Raw genomic sequence first — 14,594 nt, 5'->3', positions numbered from 1 at the left:
CACTGGCTGGTTTAACCCCACCCGAGGGTCTCCATCACCCTGAGGCCACGAAACAGCCCACAGACCCCTCCGGGGGTCAAGCGGCACTGGAGCTGTGTCCTGACCGAGAGGAGGGGACCCTGCCCTGCGACCTCGCCCGGTCACCTTGGCTCAGGTCTGACCTGAGGCCGAGGCAGCCGACTGCTACTGCCCCACACTAAGCCGATAGCGCATGAAGGGAAAGGCGCTAAACGTAAAGGGGCAAAACCGCTCTGCTTCACCAGAGTTACCTCCTGCCCAAGTGGAAATCCTCATCGGTGGTGCTCAGAACAGGAGGCCCGTCCCACCACCCTCTCGCTGGGCTGAGACTCCAGGGGCCAAGCTGGACACACTGGTTCGAGGTCCCCTAAGGACCCTCAGCGGGGTCTGTGTCGGCCCCACGGGCTCCTGGGGCAGGGAGCCCTCTCTCTGCCCGTCCCAGGCGTCCTGCCCCCGGGACGGCCCCTCGTGCGTCCGTCCGGTCTAAGCCTGGTTACCTCTGGACACCAGGAGCGCCAGCTGGACCTAATCCTGACCAGTGCACATGTCGATGGCACAACAAGGTGGGATTTCACAGGAATCCATCCATTTTTCACAGGAAAAGTGTCCCCATTTTTCTTTAACTAAAGTTCTGCTCAGGGCAAAACTGTGCAGCTTCCCCAAAGTTAGGGCCATAAAGAGAACCGGACTAGTATTTCCCAGGAAGACCTGTCTTTGGGGCGCATCCTGCCCCGTGGTCATTCAACGCGACCACCCGTGGCATTCCCCACAGTGGAGACCAGTGGCCCCAAGGTGGACAGTGTCCTGGAGGCAGGTGGCTCGCTGGCTCTGCAGGGCTGCTCCTGGGACGCTCCCCCGGACCCCCCAGGCGGCCCCGCCCCCAAGCTGACCAAGCCCAGCTCTGGGGCAGTACCTGCGGCCCATTGGCACCTCGGGCCGTCGACCAGAAGGGGCCCCCGGAGCCTTCCATGTCGTCCTGGAGGAGAACACACAGGGACGCCAGGGTCTGCGTGTCTTCTCATAGGAAGAGACCTGCCCCAGGCCGGGCAGGGATCCAAACGCCTGAGCGGGTGGATTCTGAGGGTGGGGTTGCCGGTTGCAGGGCCCCTGCTGGGCAGGTCATGGGGACGGCAGGGCAGACACGCGGGGCTGCCAGCGCCCCCCATTCAGCGCTCACATGTGGGGACTCTGTCACCAGCCGGGAGGAGCCCAGGCAGGGGTGGCACCAGTCTGGCTGCTGCCCGGCAGTGCCGGTCAGCGTGGGTGCCCGAGGGCACCTGGGGCCGCAGAGCTGGGCTTTCTGGGGGCCGGGAGCAGCGGGTACTCACAAACCCCGCAGCAAGTCCTGGGCCTGGAGGCCCGGGGGGGCCCGGGGGCCCTGGCGGTCCTGGTGGTCCGGGGCGTCCTGCCAGGCCGTGCTCCCCAGGCGTGCCGATGGGGCCGGGGTCTCCCTTGCTTCCCTGCACAGGTGGGAGAGGTCATCACCCTTGGCCCTCGGGGTGTCCCTAAACCCCAGGCACCACTGCACTGCCGGTGCACCTGTGTTTTCTCACGAGAATCTTACATCTGAAGAGCCAGGGGGGCGAACAGCCAGCCAGGAGCTACGCAAACCCCAAGCACCTCTTTCTTTCGGCCTCACCGGCCTTCATCCACTTAACGCGAAAACAACAAACAAGACCCCCAGGCGGGCGCCTGAGACGCTCCTTCCGGGAGGGGGCGGACTCCGCTGGAGGAAGCAGGGCAGGGGGCCCAGCACCCCACTGCCACGGGGACGAGGGAACCATGAGAGCACCCGTGACTGGAGCCAGCCCAGGCATCTCAGTCAAGACACTCGAGAGCCCTCTCTCAGGTCTGAGTGGCCTTGGTAGCTGAGCATTCAACTCTCGTGTCCAGGATCTCCAACTACAAGTGGAGTCTGGCCTCACCTCTGCTGAATTTCACCCCCGGCTGCGGCCTTTTCCCTCGCTGTAAATCTCACCAGCTTTCCCCGTTTATCCCCGAAGCCCGTGCCCGTGTGTGCGTGCACGTGCTGTGTGTGTGTGTGCGTGTTTACATACCTGAGTCTCTACTCTGAACCTCGTCCCTCCCTCCAGGCCCCTCCAGTCCCACTGTCATCCTCCCCCTTCTCCCCATGGGTTTTCCCGGCGGACAAGTCTGGAGCTGCACCACCACGGCGGCCTCCCCAGTGATGGGCCCTCCCTCCTGGGAAGGCTGCCAGTTTGGCTCATGGAGGGGCTGGGGCGGGCTCCCTAGGACCAGGCCTGTGTGACGGTGCTAGGGACCCACTCGGACCACACTGGGGCCCCAGCAACACCTGACCGCCAGCAGCCCAACTCCCCCGCTGCAACCCCCGGGACCCCAGGGTTGCCTGCCTCTGAGCACATCCGCTCGCGTTTCATCCCCGAACCAGAACTCGGGTGGAAACGGTCTTGCAGGACAAACGTGGTGCCTGCTGCTAGGGCAGTTCCTGGCTGGACCCCACGATCAGCGCCCGGGAGCTCCATCTCTCGGCCGCCATGCCCTCACCCCCACCCCCTCGGCTGGCGGGCCCATTCTGCCCAGGAAGAGCGGCGGCACTGGGACTTTGTCTGTACCTTGGGTCCTGGGGCGCCCGCCTCGCCCTGCGGGAGAAGAGAACAGTTACTACACAATCGGACCAGGGTGCAGGCAGTAAGAGAGAGCAGACAGCGTCTCACTTGCTTTATCCCGGCCCACGAGGTCAAGTTTTCCCCTTGTACCAACTACCTCTAAAACTCCAAGTGTCTCCTCTTGGCCCTGGCGCACCCCTGACTGTTTCCACCATCACCCCTGTTTCCGATGGGGATGGAGGCTCCTGGGAGGCTCAGCCGTGGAGGGGGCAGGGCTGACCTCGCTGAGCGGCAACCCTCGCCCCCCGCCCCCCCTGGAACCAGGAGGAGAGTCCCTCTAGCTCAACGGCTGCAAAGCAGCAAGCTAGGAGCACAAACGGTTCCCTTAAAACTGGCCTCCTCTGCTGAGCCCCAAACAGCCAGGTTCTCGCTGCAAGATCACAGGGAAGTATCATCTCCAGGTGACTGTGGGCATCTCCCGTGGTCCACCCCCGAAAAACCACATGGAAACCACGGGCCCCGGTTACAGGTGTGTGCAGCCTTGAAAGTTTCTCCGTTATCAATGCAACCAAAACGGAAACTAGAAATAAAATGTCCAAATCAAGTAAAGCGTCGATATTCTTCAAAACCATTAGGCCAACTGTCATCACGGAGAAACAGCATCACGTAGCGAAGTCCTGGACTTTTACAGGAGCCCCAGCGGCCGGTTCTGAGCCAGCGTGGGAAGCCCAGGGTTCCCCGGCTGTCCGGCCGAGAAGACGGCGGCTCCCTGTTGAGTTAAAGCCGTCACCGCCCTGCCCTGTGGCATTTCTCCTCTGCTGACCCGGGGCCACACCACCCAAATACCCACACGCCACGGCGCTAGGTCAGATCCGCCCTGGACGCCGGGGGGAGTGACTTACAAGGCTGCCTTTCTGGCCGGTCTGTCCTGGTTGCCCATCTTTTCCTGGAGGACCTGGGGGTCCCTGGGGAGAGAAGAGCAGAGTGTGAGGCCAGATGGACAATGATTTGGGTTAGCAGAAGACCATCTGTGCATCCGGCACCCGAAACACTCCCGGGACACGGCCCAGAGTCCCACGGCTCACGGGAGACCCACCCACGTGCACAGTCAAGGGCGTCGGACAGCTCTGTTCGGGTTTTTATGTCTTTCTTCCCCCTTTTTAGTTTAATTTGAGTTGCCAATCAAATTAGAGAGGATGGGAAGGGCCACCAGCCCCACGGGGAGGGGGTGGCCTCGTGTGCAGAGGTTGGGGCTGGTGACCGGCCGTGGACTCTCAGTAAAGGGTCATCACGCCTTCAGCAGGAAACCGCATGGCCCACAGACTCTGTGTCCCGAGCACGTTTCTGGGTGAAAACCAGGTGCACACCCGTGGTTCCTGGGACCCAACAGCGACACCTCCAGGCACCTGCCAGGCCACGGTGCGGTGTCCCCAGTGCCAGGAGGGGGGCCCGCAGGGCCCAACGTGGGCCCCTCTCAGCCTCCCATCCTCCAGGCATCAGGGCCAACCCCGTCCCACGAGTCACCCCCGAGACGGCCTCAGCAAGGGCAGGGAGGTGAGCAGCTGTCGTGTGGGCACCAGCGGCTCGGCAGCCGGAACCACAGGGCTGCCCACACAGGTCCCTCCCACCCGGGGGCCCAAAGACGGGTGCCCCCCCGAAAGGTTTTGTGGGGGGAGGGCGGAGGTGGTGAGGGAGGCTTTCACCTAGACGGAGGAAGACCCCACGTTCACTGTCCCCCCGACCCGGACGCGGACACGGGCAGATGAGGGGAGGCGGGCCTTACTGGGGTCCCGGGAAGCCCGGGGGGCCCATCCCGCCCAGGCACTCCGGGAAGGCCTGCGGGTCCGGGGACGTCCGAGCTGTTCATCCCGAAGCGGCCTGGCTCTCCGGGCAGGCCTGGGACGCCAGGGGGCCCAGGTGGGCCGGGGAGGCCTCGAGGGCCCTGGACACGGAAAACACAGAACCGTCACGGCATGCAGCACCGGCCGAAGGATGCCCACTGCCCCCCACCCCGCCAGGCCTCGCCGCCGCCCAACGGGCTCTGCTGGTGCTTGGGGACGTCAGGGCAGCGGCCACCCCGGCCAAGGGTCACTCACGCGGAGGCTCTCCAGGTCACCACCAAACCCGGACCCCTCCATGTCGATGAAGGTCTGAGGGGAGAGGCTGAGTCACCAGAAGCCCAGACGGCCCACCTGTGGTCAGCCGGCAAGGCCGCACCCCTGCGCCGAGCTCCCCCTCGAGCACCGGCCCTTGGCGCTAACTGTGCAGGACTGTCCCAGTGACCTCGAGCCCCCCGACCCCCAAGTGAAAACACCCGAGGCAGGGCAGGGACCAAGTGCCCAGGGCCTGCACACGCCCCCGGGAGGCCGGTTCCGGACCCGAGCCGTGTGGCGTCGGAAGCCGAGCACAACCAGAGGCCCCTTAGCTGGGACCTGGGTGGAAGAGGGAGGACTCACCAGCCTGTCAGGTCTGAAGGAGGGTCCGGGTGGCCCCGGAGGCCCTTGGGGTCCTGGGGGTCCCCTCGGCCCAACCCCAGGATCCCCCTGGGAACAGAAGACCCCTGTCACACCGGGGTTCACAGCCCCACCTCGGGTCGCGCCCGCCCCACGCCCAGCCGGTTACCTCTCACCTTCTCGCCCTTGGGGCCCACGTCTCCCGGGGTTCCTGGGAAGCCCTGCGGCCCGGTGTCCCCCTGGAAGCCAGAAGCCAGAAGGCTCGGTCAGGAGTAGGCCCTGTGCCCATCACCGGCCAAGCCACCACCGACACGCGGCTCTGTGCCTACGGAGATGGGGCTGTCATGGGGGCCGCGGGGGGGCACCGCCAACCTCGGAGATGCGAGGCTGCCACCAGGGAGCAGCGGCCTGCAGAGGTGACCTCGGCGTCCCGGGGACACCAGGCCGGAGGGTGGCACCCTGCCTGTCGCGTGTGCTGCGGGGGCGCTGAGGAAAGGAGTGCCTCCGTGGGTGCTGCCTGGGTGAATGGGTGGAGGCCGCGCGGCCGAAACGGCCCTCTATGTGTTTGAGCGTCCGCACACAGGGCGCGTCGACTCGAGGCCCCAGCGCACCCCGATCCAGGAGCTGGCTAATCCAGTCGCCGGACCCTGGATCCCACACGTGCCCACACGCACCGTGCTCCCCAGAGGCTCCCCGCAACGACTGCGCCAAGCTTGGTCCTCAAGCGCAAAGAGGCCGATGAAGGACAGGCTGAGTCCACATGAAACGTCCCCGCCGTCCTCCCTGACGTCCCCCCGGGCGTCTGCCGTGTCTCCGCTCAGTCCTGAGAGCCTCCCTCCCTGCCTTCCCGTCACCATTTGTGGGTCTGCCGTTTCCCAAATCTTTATTTGAACCCTCTTGTGTCATTTTATTCTTTTATTATCAAAGAATATCATTTGTTGATCTTTAAAAATCCAACCTGTCTTAAGATAGAAGCTGTCTTATCCACCGTGACGGCTGACGAGCCTGTGGTTTCTCCTGCGAGCGTCTCTCCTCTTCTCTACGTGCTGTGTCCCCACTGCCCCGCCCACCCCTAACTTCACGCTGCTCCTCTCTCACCTCTAAGAATCTGGAAGCTTTACTTTCACTTCTTTCCTGGTAGCCTAAACGTCTCAATACACACGCATAACTTTATATTTTTCTATCAACCGTTAGACTTATATTTTCTTAACAAAAGTTGCATTTTGAAAATGGCTTCATTTTGAAATCTCTTCAGCTTGTTGAGCTTGAAAACAGTCACTGGGTGGGAAAGAGGGGGAGCCTGGGGACTCATGCCAACGGCACAGATCACACAGGTTCCGAGAGAAAAGGCAACTTACAGGTTTCCCATCTTCGCCAGGATCACCCTGGAAAGTGTGAGAGAAACCATCAGTGACAGAAAATCACACCTGATCCCACCTCATGCTGAACGTGGAAATGGACCCCTGTCCCACCAACCCCTCTGCTCCGCCGAGAGGGTGGCTCTCTGCACGGGGCTGGAGAACCTTCCGTCCAGGGCACTGTGGCCGCGTCCCTGCCCGCGGCCCTGGGCTGGCTCTGCCTGCCCCCCGGCTACCCTCCCGCTGCACCCAGGGAAGGAAGTGGCCGTCTGGAGCCCCAGGACCCTGCTGCCCTCTCCCCTCTGGCCAAGCCCCCACCCCCGGCTGGACGAAGCGGAGACAGTACTCACGGGCTCGCCATCCCTTCCGGGGGCGCCATCCTTCCCCGGGGGCCCCGGGGGTCCCTGCGGCCCAGGAACGGGCTGTGCATCGGGGCTCTGCACGGCCGGCCCTGAGGGACCCTGGGGACCGACCGGGCCAGGGGGACCCTGAGCGCCTGGTTCTCCTTTCTGCCCCTTCAGGCCTTGCTGGGGACGAAGAGGAGAGGGTACAGGCTGGGACGGGGGCACACACGCTCGCCTGCGTCCTGGGCCGGGCCCGGGATCACACAGCGGCGAGGGGGGGCACAGACAAGACAGGCGCAGGGGACAGGCAAGGGGACATGCTTGTGGACGCACACGGGGCCGGCATGGTGGTGCCAGGACGCCCAGCGTCCCCTACACCCGCCCTAGTGCTCTGGCTGGGAAGCGTCCCCAGCCGTGGACACCCAGTGCTGCTGGCGCCCGCGGGTTCAAGGGGGCACAGAGGACGGCCGGGAGCCCCAGAACTCTGTCAGGGTCCCCGGTGAGCAGAGCAGGGGCTCCGCCTGCTCTGGGGTCCCCGTGGTGACCTCACCTCTTTCAGGCCGCCCCCAGGGCTCCACGCGCCCCTGTCCCACGTGGCGACTGTGCTCAAGCTGGGGAGGGTCTGAGCTGTAGGAGGCAGAGGTGGCCGTCAGACCGTCCCAGGCTGCCCCCGGCCTGGCGCTCAGTCCTGGCCGGGCCCTGAGCCCAGGCTCCAGCTCCGACCCTGCACTCGCATTTCTCCTCCGGTCTGAGGGTCTGCGGCATCCTCGCAACCCTTCCCCCGAGTGCCAGGCGGCGGCACCTGGGAGCGAGGGCCTCCGAGACTCTGGCTCACGTGTAGGAAGTGCAGCACTGTTCTGTGCGGTGACCTAACCCAAGTCTCCCCTCGCGCCCAACCGCGTCCCTGTGGCTTCCTTTTGGGGGATGGTGACGGTGGCGGTTCCAGGACCTGTGGAGGGTCGGTCCACCCGCCAAATCCGGCCAAAGCCAGCCTCAGCCCAAGCTGAGGACGGTTCCCACAGAGCTGGGAAAGCAACAAAACGGCACAGAGAAGAGTGCCTGCGACACGGACGCCTGGCCCCAGCACATCATCCTGCATGTCCCCCTGCCCCCCGTCTGCGGGTTTTCCCTCCACTGGGGGCAAGATGGCGCCTCCCCTTTGTGATGGACAGGAATTTGGGGGTGGACTTTGAGGCTGTTCCCCCGAAGCTTTCATCCAATAGCGTCAGCACCACTGAGTCAATTACAAAACGGGATTCAAGCCGCTTTCCAACGTCCCGCTTCCTGAGGGGTCTGTGCCCTTGCGAGGTCCTGATCTCACTCTGACAGTGCCGGGCGCTGAGCTTGGGGGCTGGACAGGACCTAAGTTTCCAGGGTCGCGCAGCTCTGGGGGACGTCCGTGCCCGTTTCCAGAAGAATTCGGGGCCACAACCCCCCACGCCCACCTGCAGCCGCCCCTGGGCTCGCCCTGCTCCGTACCCGAGCCGGCGGTGCCTGCTGGGGGCACTGTGGCCTCAGCCAGCCCCATCCCACCCCGCCCCCCGCAGACCCGCCAAATCACAAGTCAGCCACCGGAGGGCACCCCATCCTGCCCCAGGACACCTCCCAGGCCTCTTCCTGACTTAAGGCAAAATTAAAATTCCTGCCTCAGAAACGTTTAAAACCGCAAAAATGTTGCTCAGAGAAAGCAAAGGCCTAAATAAGCCAGAGGAGACAGGTCCTGAGTCCGGGGTCAGAAGACAGCATTAGCTGGACACCCAGGCCGGTCCCCACGCTGACCTGCAGCGTCCAAACCCTGGCAGCCCTTCTCGGAGAAACTGACATACGGATCGAAAATTCACACGAGACCGCGAAGCACACAGAACGCCAAAGCAGCTCCGTAAATGCAGCGCGAGGCTGGAGGCCGCACACCACCTGAGCCCAGGCTGATCATAAAGCCAAGCGATCGGGACCGTGTGGAACAGCTGTGAAGACGGGGACACAGGGGCCGCAACGGAGCAGAGTCCAGACAGACTGGCACACACGCACAGCTGCTCTCAGCAAAGGCCCCGGGCAACGCAGAGGCAAAGCACACTCCTTCCAACAAACGTGTTGGAACCACATACGAGAACCACGTCCTGTGCATCGCAGGCCTGAGTGAAAACCTAGGACTGGGCCGGCTTCTCAGACGTGACACCAACACCGAGACCCATAAACAACAAACTGATAACTCCAATTTCATCCAAGTTAAAACCCTGTGCTCGTCTAAGTCACTATTAACAAAATGCATAAGCCGTAGACTGAGAGGATATCTGACAAAGGAGTTGTGTACAGAAGATAAAAGCTCTCAGAAGTCGATAACAGGAAAACAAACGGCCCGTTAAAATCCGGGCATGAGACTGGAACAGATTTTTATTAAAGAAGATAAGGGAATAGCAACTGAAGGGAGACGTGGGCCCTGTGGCAAGCAGCAACCTTCGTGGGCACCGGCACGCGGCCACGGGCAGCTGGGCACGAAGACACGGTCCACTTCCCAGGGTGGCCCGGGCGTCCGAGCCTGTGCACCCTCTGGGCTGCACGTGGGGGGAGTCCCTGAGCCCCCAAATGCTGCCCTACTTTGCAGAGGGCCTGAGCAGAGGCACCTCTGCGCCTCTTCCCCAAAAACCAGCTCTCACATCCTCCTGGTGACCCCGCTGTCCCCAGGCTGGGAAGTAGCAGCACCCTTGGGACGGTCCCACAAATCCCTCAGGAGCAGCAGAAAGTGAGAAACAAAACACAGGAGAGACCACGTCCACGGAGCAGCTGAGGACCCGCAGCCGGGGCAGCGAGGGGGCGGGGCAGGCACGGGCCCTCCCCAGCGGGGCGTGCGTGTGACGGACGGGAGCCCCTCCTCTGCCACACGGACACAGACACGCGCTGGGCGCACACACTGAACGCACACGCACACCCCACTGACAGACACTCACACCACCCCAGCAAAGCTTTACCTCCTAACGAAGACACCGTGGTCTCCTCCTCGATTTCCTCAGTTCTGAAATCTTCCTGGCTGCCCACTCCAGCCAAGGGTGGAGAAGTGACTGGAGGGGCCTCGGGCAGCCCGGGTCCCAGGGGTGCGCCCTGGGGTGAGAGTGGGAAGCAGCTCTATTATTCAGCGACGCGTGTGGCCCGTGAGCGCTGGCAAAGCTGTCAGGTTTACATGCGTTCGGTTGTAAAATGAGATGTTTATGGACTGCAGGGAAGTTATTCTTAAGCCACCAGAGACTCCGTCACAGACAGGAAGAAGCTCTGGCCCCTCCAGAGCCATTTTCTCCTGGAAACTCTGTCACAGACAGGAAGAGGCTCTAGGCCCCTCCGGAGCCATTTTCTCCTGGACAGCTCAGGGGATGGGGGTCTCCTCGCCCTGCAAGTCGGCAAGTCCCCAAACCGCCACACCTGGAGGGATGGCTGAGCGCCGGCCCTCCCCCGCCCCCTGCAGGGCCCAGGACGGCCCCTCAGAGACTCAGGGAGCCCCAGTTCCTGCCTGTGGTCTGGACAGTGACGGGCACGTAGCCATCCCCATGTTGGACGCCCACAGAGGGAGGGAGCCTCTGCGTTCACTGCACGAGGGGAGGGGTGGCCCTGCTCTGTAAGCCCACTTCCCTGTCCCCAGAGACACCCGGAGCTGCGAGGACGAGGGCACAGGCGCAGTGAAGACGCTTCCCGTGACCAGCCGTCCACACCTGGCACGAGCTCCCCGGCAACAGTGCTCGGGAGATGGTGCTGGTCTAGGTGCCCGGGACGGCACGCCTGTGAGGCCTGTCCAAGGGCTCCCCCACTGCCCGGTGGGCAAGCGGCACCTGGTGCTGGACACCAGGACTCCCCCCTACAGCCACAACCCTCCGATATGGGGAGGGTCCCCAGGGACCCGGAGCTGGTCAGCCGCTGACACCCCAGACCCCGTGGGCGAGGGAGAGCGGAGGCACGGAGGACCATGGAGAGTGCGCAGGGGGTGCTGAGAGGGCGAGGGTGCCCTGGACCAGGCTGGGCCCCGCACAGAGGCTTCCCCACGGCCCCTCATCCCTCCCATACTGCGGCCTCGGCCAGATTTTCTGAAGCAGGAGCTGGCAGGGATGGCTTCCTAGTTAGCGCACTGCAGGCCAGATGACTCTTTCCACCTCTGGCTGCCCCCGCCTCCAGTCTGTTAAGAGAGGCCCCGTGGGGCTTCCCTGGTGGCGCAGTGGTTGAGAGTCCGCCTGCCGATGCAGGGGACACGGGTTCGTGCCCCGGTCCGGGAAGATCCCACATGCCGCGGAGCGGCTGGGCCCGTGAGCCATGGCTGCTGAGCCTGTGTGTCCAGAGCCTGTGCTCCACAACGGGAGAGGCCATAGCAGTGAGAGGCCCGCGTACCGCAAAAAAAAAAAAAAAAAAAAAAAAAGAGAGGCCCCGTGGCTGCAGCGCTTCACGCCTTGGCACCGGCACAGTGGGGACGCCGCCGTCACTGCAGTTTGTGCCCAGGGCCCCTGGGTGGAGATGGCTGAGGAGTGGACGGGCCACATGACCCCCAGCAGGGCCAGCGTGGGCAGCACCCTCTGACACCCTCCAGGGAGCGGCCGGGCGCCAGAGCTAGCGTGGCTCCCCGAGAGCTGCCCTGGCCAGTGCAGGGAGTCCCGGCGTCCCTGGCATGCGGGGGACCGCCAACCGTCCACCCCAGGGCAGCTCAGCACTCCGTCCCATCATGGCCCCGCAACACCCAAGCCCTAAGAGGAGGCGATCTGTCCAAACAGGAGAAGGCAATGTCCCTGTCACGCCTGAGACAAACCCAGCCCTGTGTGTAGCTTTGGGCCGTGTGGGCTACAGAGCGGGGTTGGCCCCTTAGTCCCTTACGGCCCCACAAGCTGACAGGAGATGCAAACAGATGCCAAGGTCATTCAGACAACCGCACGAGGTCTGGACCAGACACCGGATTCGAGAGAACATTCCCCCCAGAGGAGGCTCAGCCAGAAGGTGCACCGGCCACTCAGCCAGAGCTCTAGTCCCCCGTCTCCAGCGGGAATTTGTCTTGGCCGCCCAGGGAGCCCTTAGGATTCACACACGCGTGTGCACACGTGTCCCCGACACCCCACCCTGAGGGCCCTGGCACTCACCAACTCCTCCCCGATACGCTCCCAGGTCTCCGCAAGCCCGCTGCCCAAGTCTCCTGACGCCTGCAGGGTTGACAGGAAACAAGCCAGTGACCAAAACCCCCCCAGCCCCCCGGGAGCTCGGGGCGGGGGGAGAGGGCGGGCTGGGTGTGGGGGTCAGGGTGGTCCTCGACAGGGCACATGTCCATCAGACCACTTAGAACGAAAGGCCCGTGGGAAGCGAGCTCAGCGACTGGCCGGACACACAGACCCGCACGAAACGCATTCCTTCCTCTCGACGGGTCATCCTGTCCCGGGACGCTGTCCTGGGAAACGGCCAGGGACCCTCGGGGGCTGGGACTCAGCGTGAAGGTCATGCCCCCTCTCGCCTGCCCTGCTCCCTGCACACGGCTGAGACCTGGGTTTGCCCTGGGGACACAGGTCTCCTGCCCGTCTGTCCTTCACACACCAGAAGTGGTGTGCTTTCTGCCTTAGGTGCCACGGGACAGTGTGCACACACAGACACACATTTTTTGCTCTGGTGACTACTAGTGACTCTATCGCCAACTGGCTATTCTAGGGGTGATTTTTAACCTTTAGGTTCTGTAAGTGTTTCTGTGTGGAAAGTTCTAGGCAAGGGAGGTTCTTTCTCAGGTTACAGGTAGATAGAAACGTAATCCCAAGTAACATCGACCCAAAGTGGCATCTTGCAAAAGAGACCTTTCTGGCCCCGTTACTTTGGGTTTCCAGGCGAGGCCACCCCACTCCCAGCCTTGAGTCCCTCCTCCCACAAGGTGGGGGTGGGGACGGAGCCCCTGCCTGAGCCCGGGCAGCGGCCACTCACCCTATCGTCATCGTCCTTCTCATCCTCATCCAGGCAGTGCAGGGGGCTCACCTGCGGGTCCTCACGCAGCCTCAGGTCCGAGATCAGGCCCTGCACAGAGGGGAAGGTCAACAGAGGTCCCAAGGCAGGAGGCCCAGGGTGCAGGGAGACCCTGACTCAAGCTGCAGCCAGCTCGGAGCCTGACACGTCTGAGGCCAATTCCAGGGGTGGCACCACAGCGGGGGATGCCACAGCGGGGGACGCCACAGAGGGTGGCATCACTCCCTCCCTCCTTCCCTCTTTAGCATGAATGCTGATCACCCGCTCGCAGGCTCCGCGCTCCCTCCGTGGCCCCAGCCCCACACTAGGTGCCAGGACACAGCACAGACACATCTCTCGGGTCCCAGTGCAGAGGACAGGTCAGCAGTGTGCAGTGTCCTTGGAGGTGGTGTCCCCTCGGGGCACGAGGCAGGCAGCACTGGCCGGGGGGAGGTCAGGGCAGCAGGCACGGAGAAGATGCGGGACCCCCGCTCCTACAGAAAGCCCAACGCTGGGGCAGGGCCACCACCAGCTGGAACGGCACGATGGCCGAGGACCTCAGCCTAGCTGCGCCGGGGACTTTGCCATGAGGTCTCCTGTTCCCCAGAGGGTGACACAACCACAGGTTCTGAATCGCGGCCGAGATCTCAGAGACACGTGCGTGAGGCCGCTGGACCCCGGGCCTTTGGTGCTCTTTCTAGAAGCCTTCCCTGCCTGGGAGTTATGAGTATTTACACACGCTTGCCTGGTATTTCTTTTGTTTTCATTTTAATCCACGGGATTTATCAGTGCATCTTCTCCGGAATAGAGACCACGTTTCATCAAGTCTAAGACGCACACTTTCACAGCTCTTAATTCAGACCAGCTTAGGTCAGGAGCAGGCAAACTTTCTCAGTCAAGGGCCAGATGGTGCATATTTCCAGGTCTTTGCTGCCGCTGCTCTGCGGCTGTGTCGGGAAGCCGACCACAGACGGCTGGTGGACGCTGGACGCAGCTGCTCCCACCAGACCGTACAGGACACTGAAACACTCACACCTCACAAAGTACTCGTCTTCTTTTGGTTTTCGCAGCCACTTAAACATGCAGAAGCCTTTCTAGTCGTGGGCTGTATTAAAATAGGCAGCGGGCAGGATGTCCTCAGGCCGTGTGCCGACCGGTCAGGTTACTGTTCACCCCCTAAGTGCCCTTCACACTCCCTTTATCACTGATCCCCCGTCTCACGGCCATCCTGCTCCACGCGTGACCACAAGCGTGTCCCCATGAGCCCTTGCCTGAGGGCTCCACGCCTCTCTCTGGGCCCAGCTCAGGCCACCTCCTCCAGGAAGCCCCACGGACTCCCTCCCAAGGACCAGCACCTCCGGACCCCAGTTCTGCCTGGCTCCACACTCCCCCTGGCACCTCCACTCCCACTGGTGGGACACCCCACCTCCCTGCGTGTGTGTTTGTGTGTACACATCGCGTGTGTCACACGCACGTGGATGTGCACGCGTAGACGTGAGCGTACAAGTGTGTCGCGCAGGTACGCGCATCATTGTGTGTGAGCGTGCATACGTGGGTGTGCCTGTTCAGGCGAATGAGGTCAGCTGGCCCAGGTGGGGGGCTGAGGGAGAGCCCCACAGCCCCCAGTTACACGAGGTCCTCATGTCTCCAACACAACTCCCAGCCAGGCCTGCGGGGGGGGGGAGGGGGGGGCGGAGGCCAAAGACACAGGCGGAGAGGAGGTGCGGGCGGGGGGTTCCAGCTCCGCAGCGCACGTGGACCGCCCCCCTTTCTCAAGTGAGCACGGGGGCTGGCCTCAGGGGCGGTGGGCCCTGCTCGGGGCTCCCAAAACTGCCGCGGCCTCACCAGCCGACGGGGGCACCAAGTCGCCGACAATGGCGTCCTGTCGCTGGT

At 63.3% G+C, this 14,594-nt stretch overlaps 1 protein-coding gene across 3 annotated transcripts in view; it reads right to left on the bottom strand.

The window, feature by feature from the left end:
* The window catches only part of COL18A1 (collagen type XVIII alpha 1 chain), a 93,819-nt gene that overhangs the window by 16,914 nt on the left and 62,311 nt on the right, over window positions 1-14,594 (bottom strand). For all 3 annotated transcript variants that reach the window (XM_032631136.1, XM_032631137.1, XM_032631138.1), the window contains exons 4-17: window positions 12,684-12,773; window positions 11,864-11,923; window positions 9,728-9,857; window positions 7,312-7,388; window positions 6,768-6,944; window positions 6,418-6,444; window positions 5,236-5,298; window positions 5,063-5,149; window positions 4,703-4,756; window positions 4,390-4,548; window positions 3,509-3,571; window positions 2,613-2,639; window positions 1,347-1,478; window positions 932-994 (exon numbers count right to left, since the gene is read on the bottom strand). In XM_032631136.1, coding sequence (XP_032487027.1) covers window positions 932-994; window positions 1,347-1,478; window positions 2,613-2,639; window positions 3,509-3,571; window positions 4,390-4,548; window positions 4,703-4,756; window positions 5,063-5,149; window positions 5,236-5,298; window positions 6,418-6,444; window positions 6,768-6,944; window positions 7,312-7,388; window positions 9,728-9,857; window positions 11,864-11,923; window positions 12,684-12,773 — 1,209 coding nt within the window. The remainder of the gene's footprint in view (window positions 1-931; window positions 995-1,346; window positions 1,479-2,612; window positions 2,640-3,508; window positions 3,572-4,389; window positions 4,549-4,702; window positions 4,757-5,062; window positions 5,150-5,235; window positions 5,299-6,417; window positions 6,445-6,767; window positions 6,945-7,311; window positions 7,389-9,727; window positions 9,858-11,863; window positions 11,924-12,683; window positions 12,774-14,594) is intronic.

This window comes from Phocoena sinus, chromosome 4 (genome assembly GCF_008692025.1).
Source record: "Phocoena sinus isolate mPhoSin1 chromosome 4, mPhoSin1.pri, whole genome shotgun sequence".
Lineage (NCBI taxonomy): Eukaryota > Metazoa > Chordata > Mammalia > Artiodactyla > Phocoenidae > Phocoena > Phocoena sinus.
This window is presented reverse-complemented; position numbering and strand designations above follow the sequence as displayed.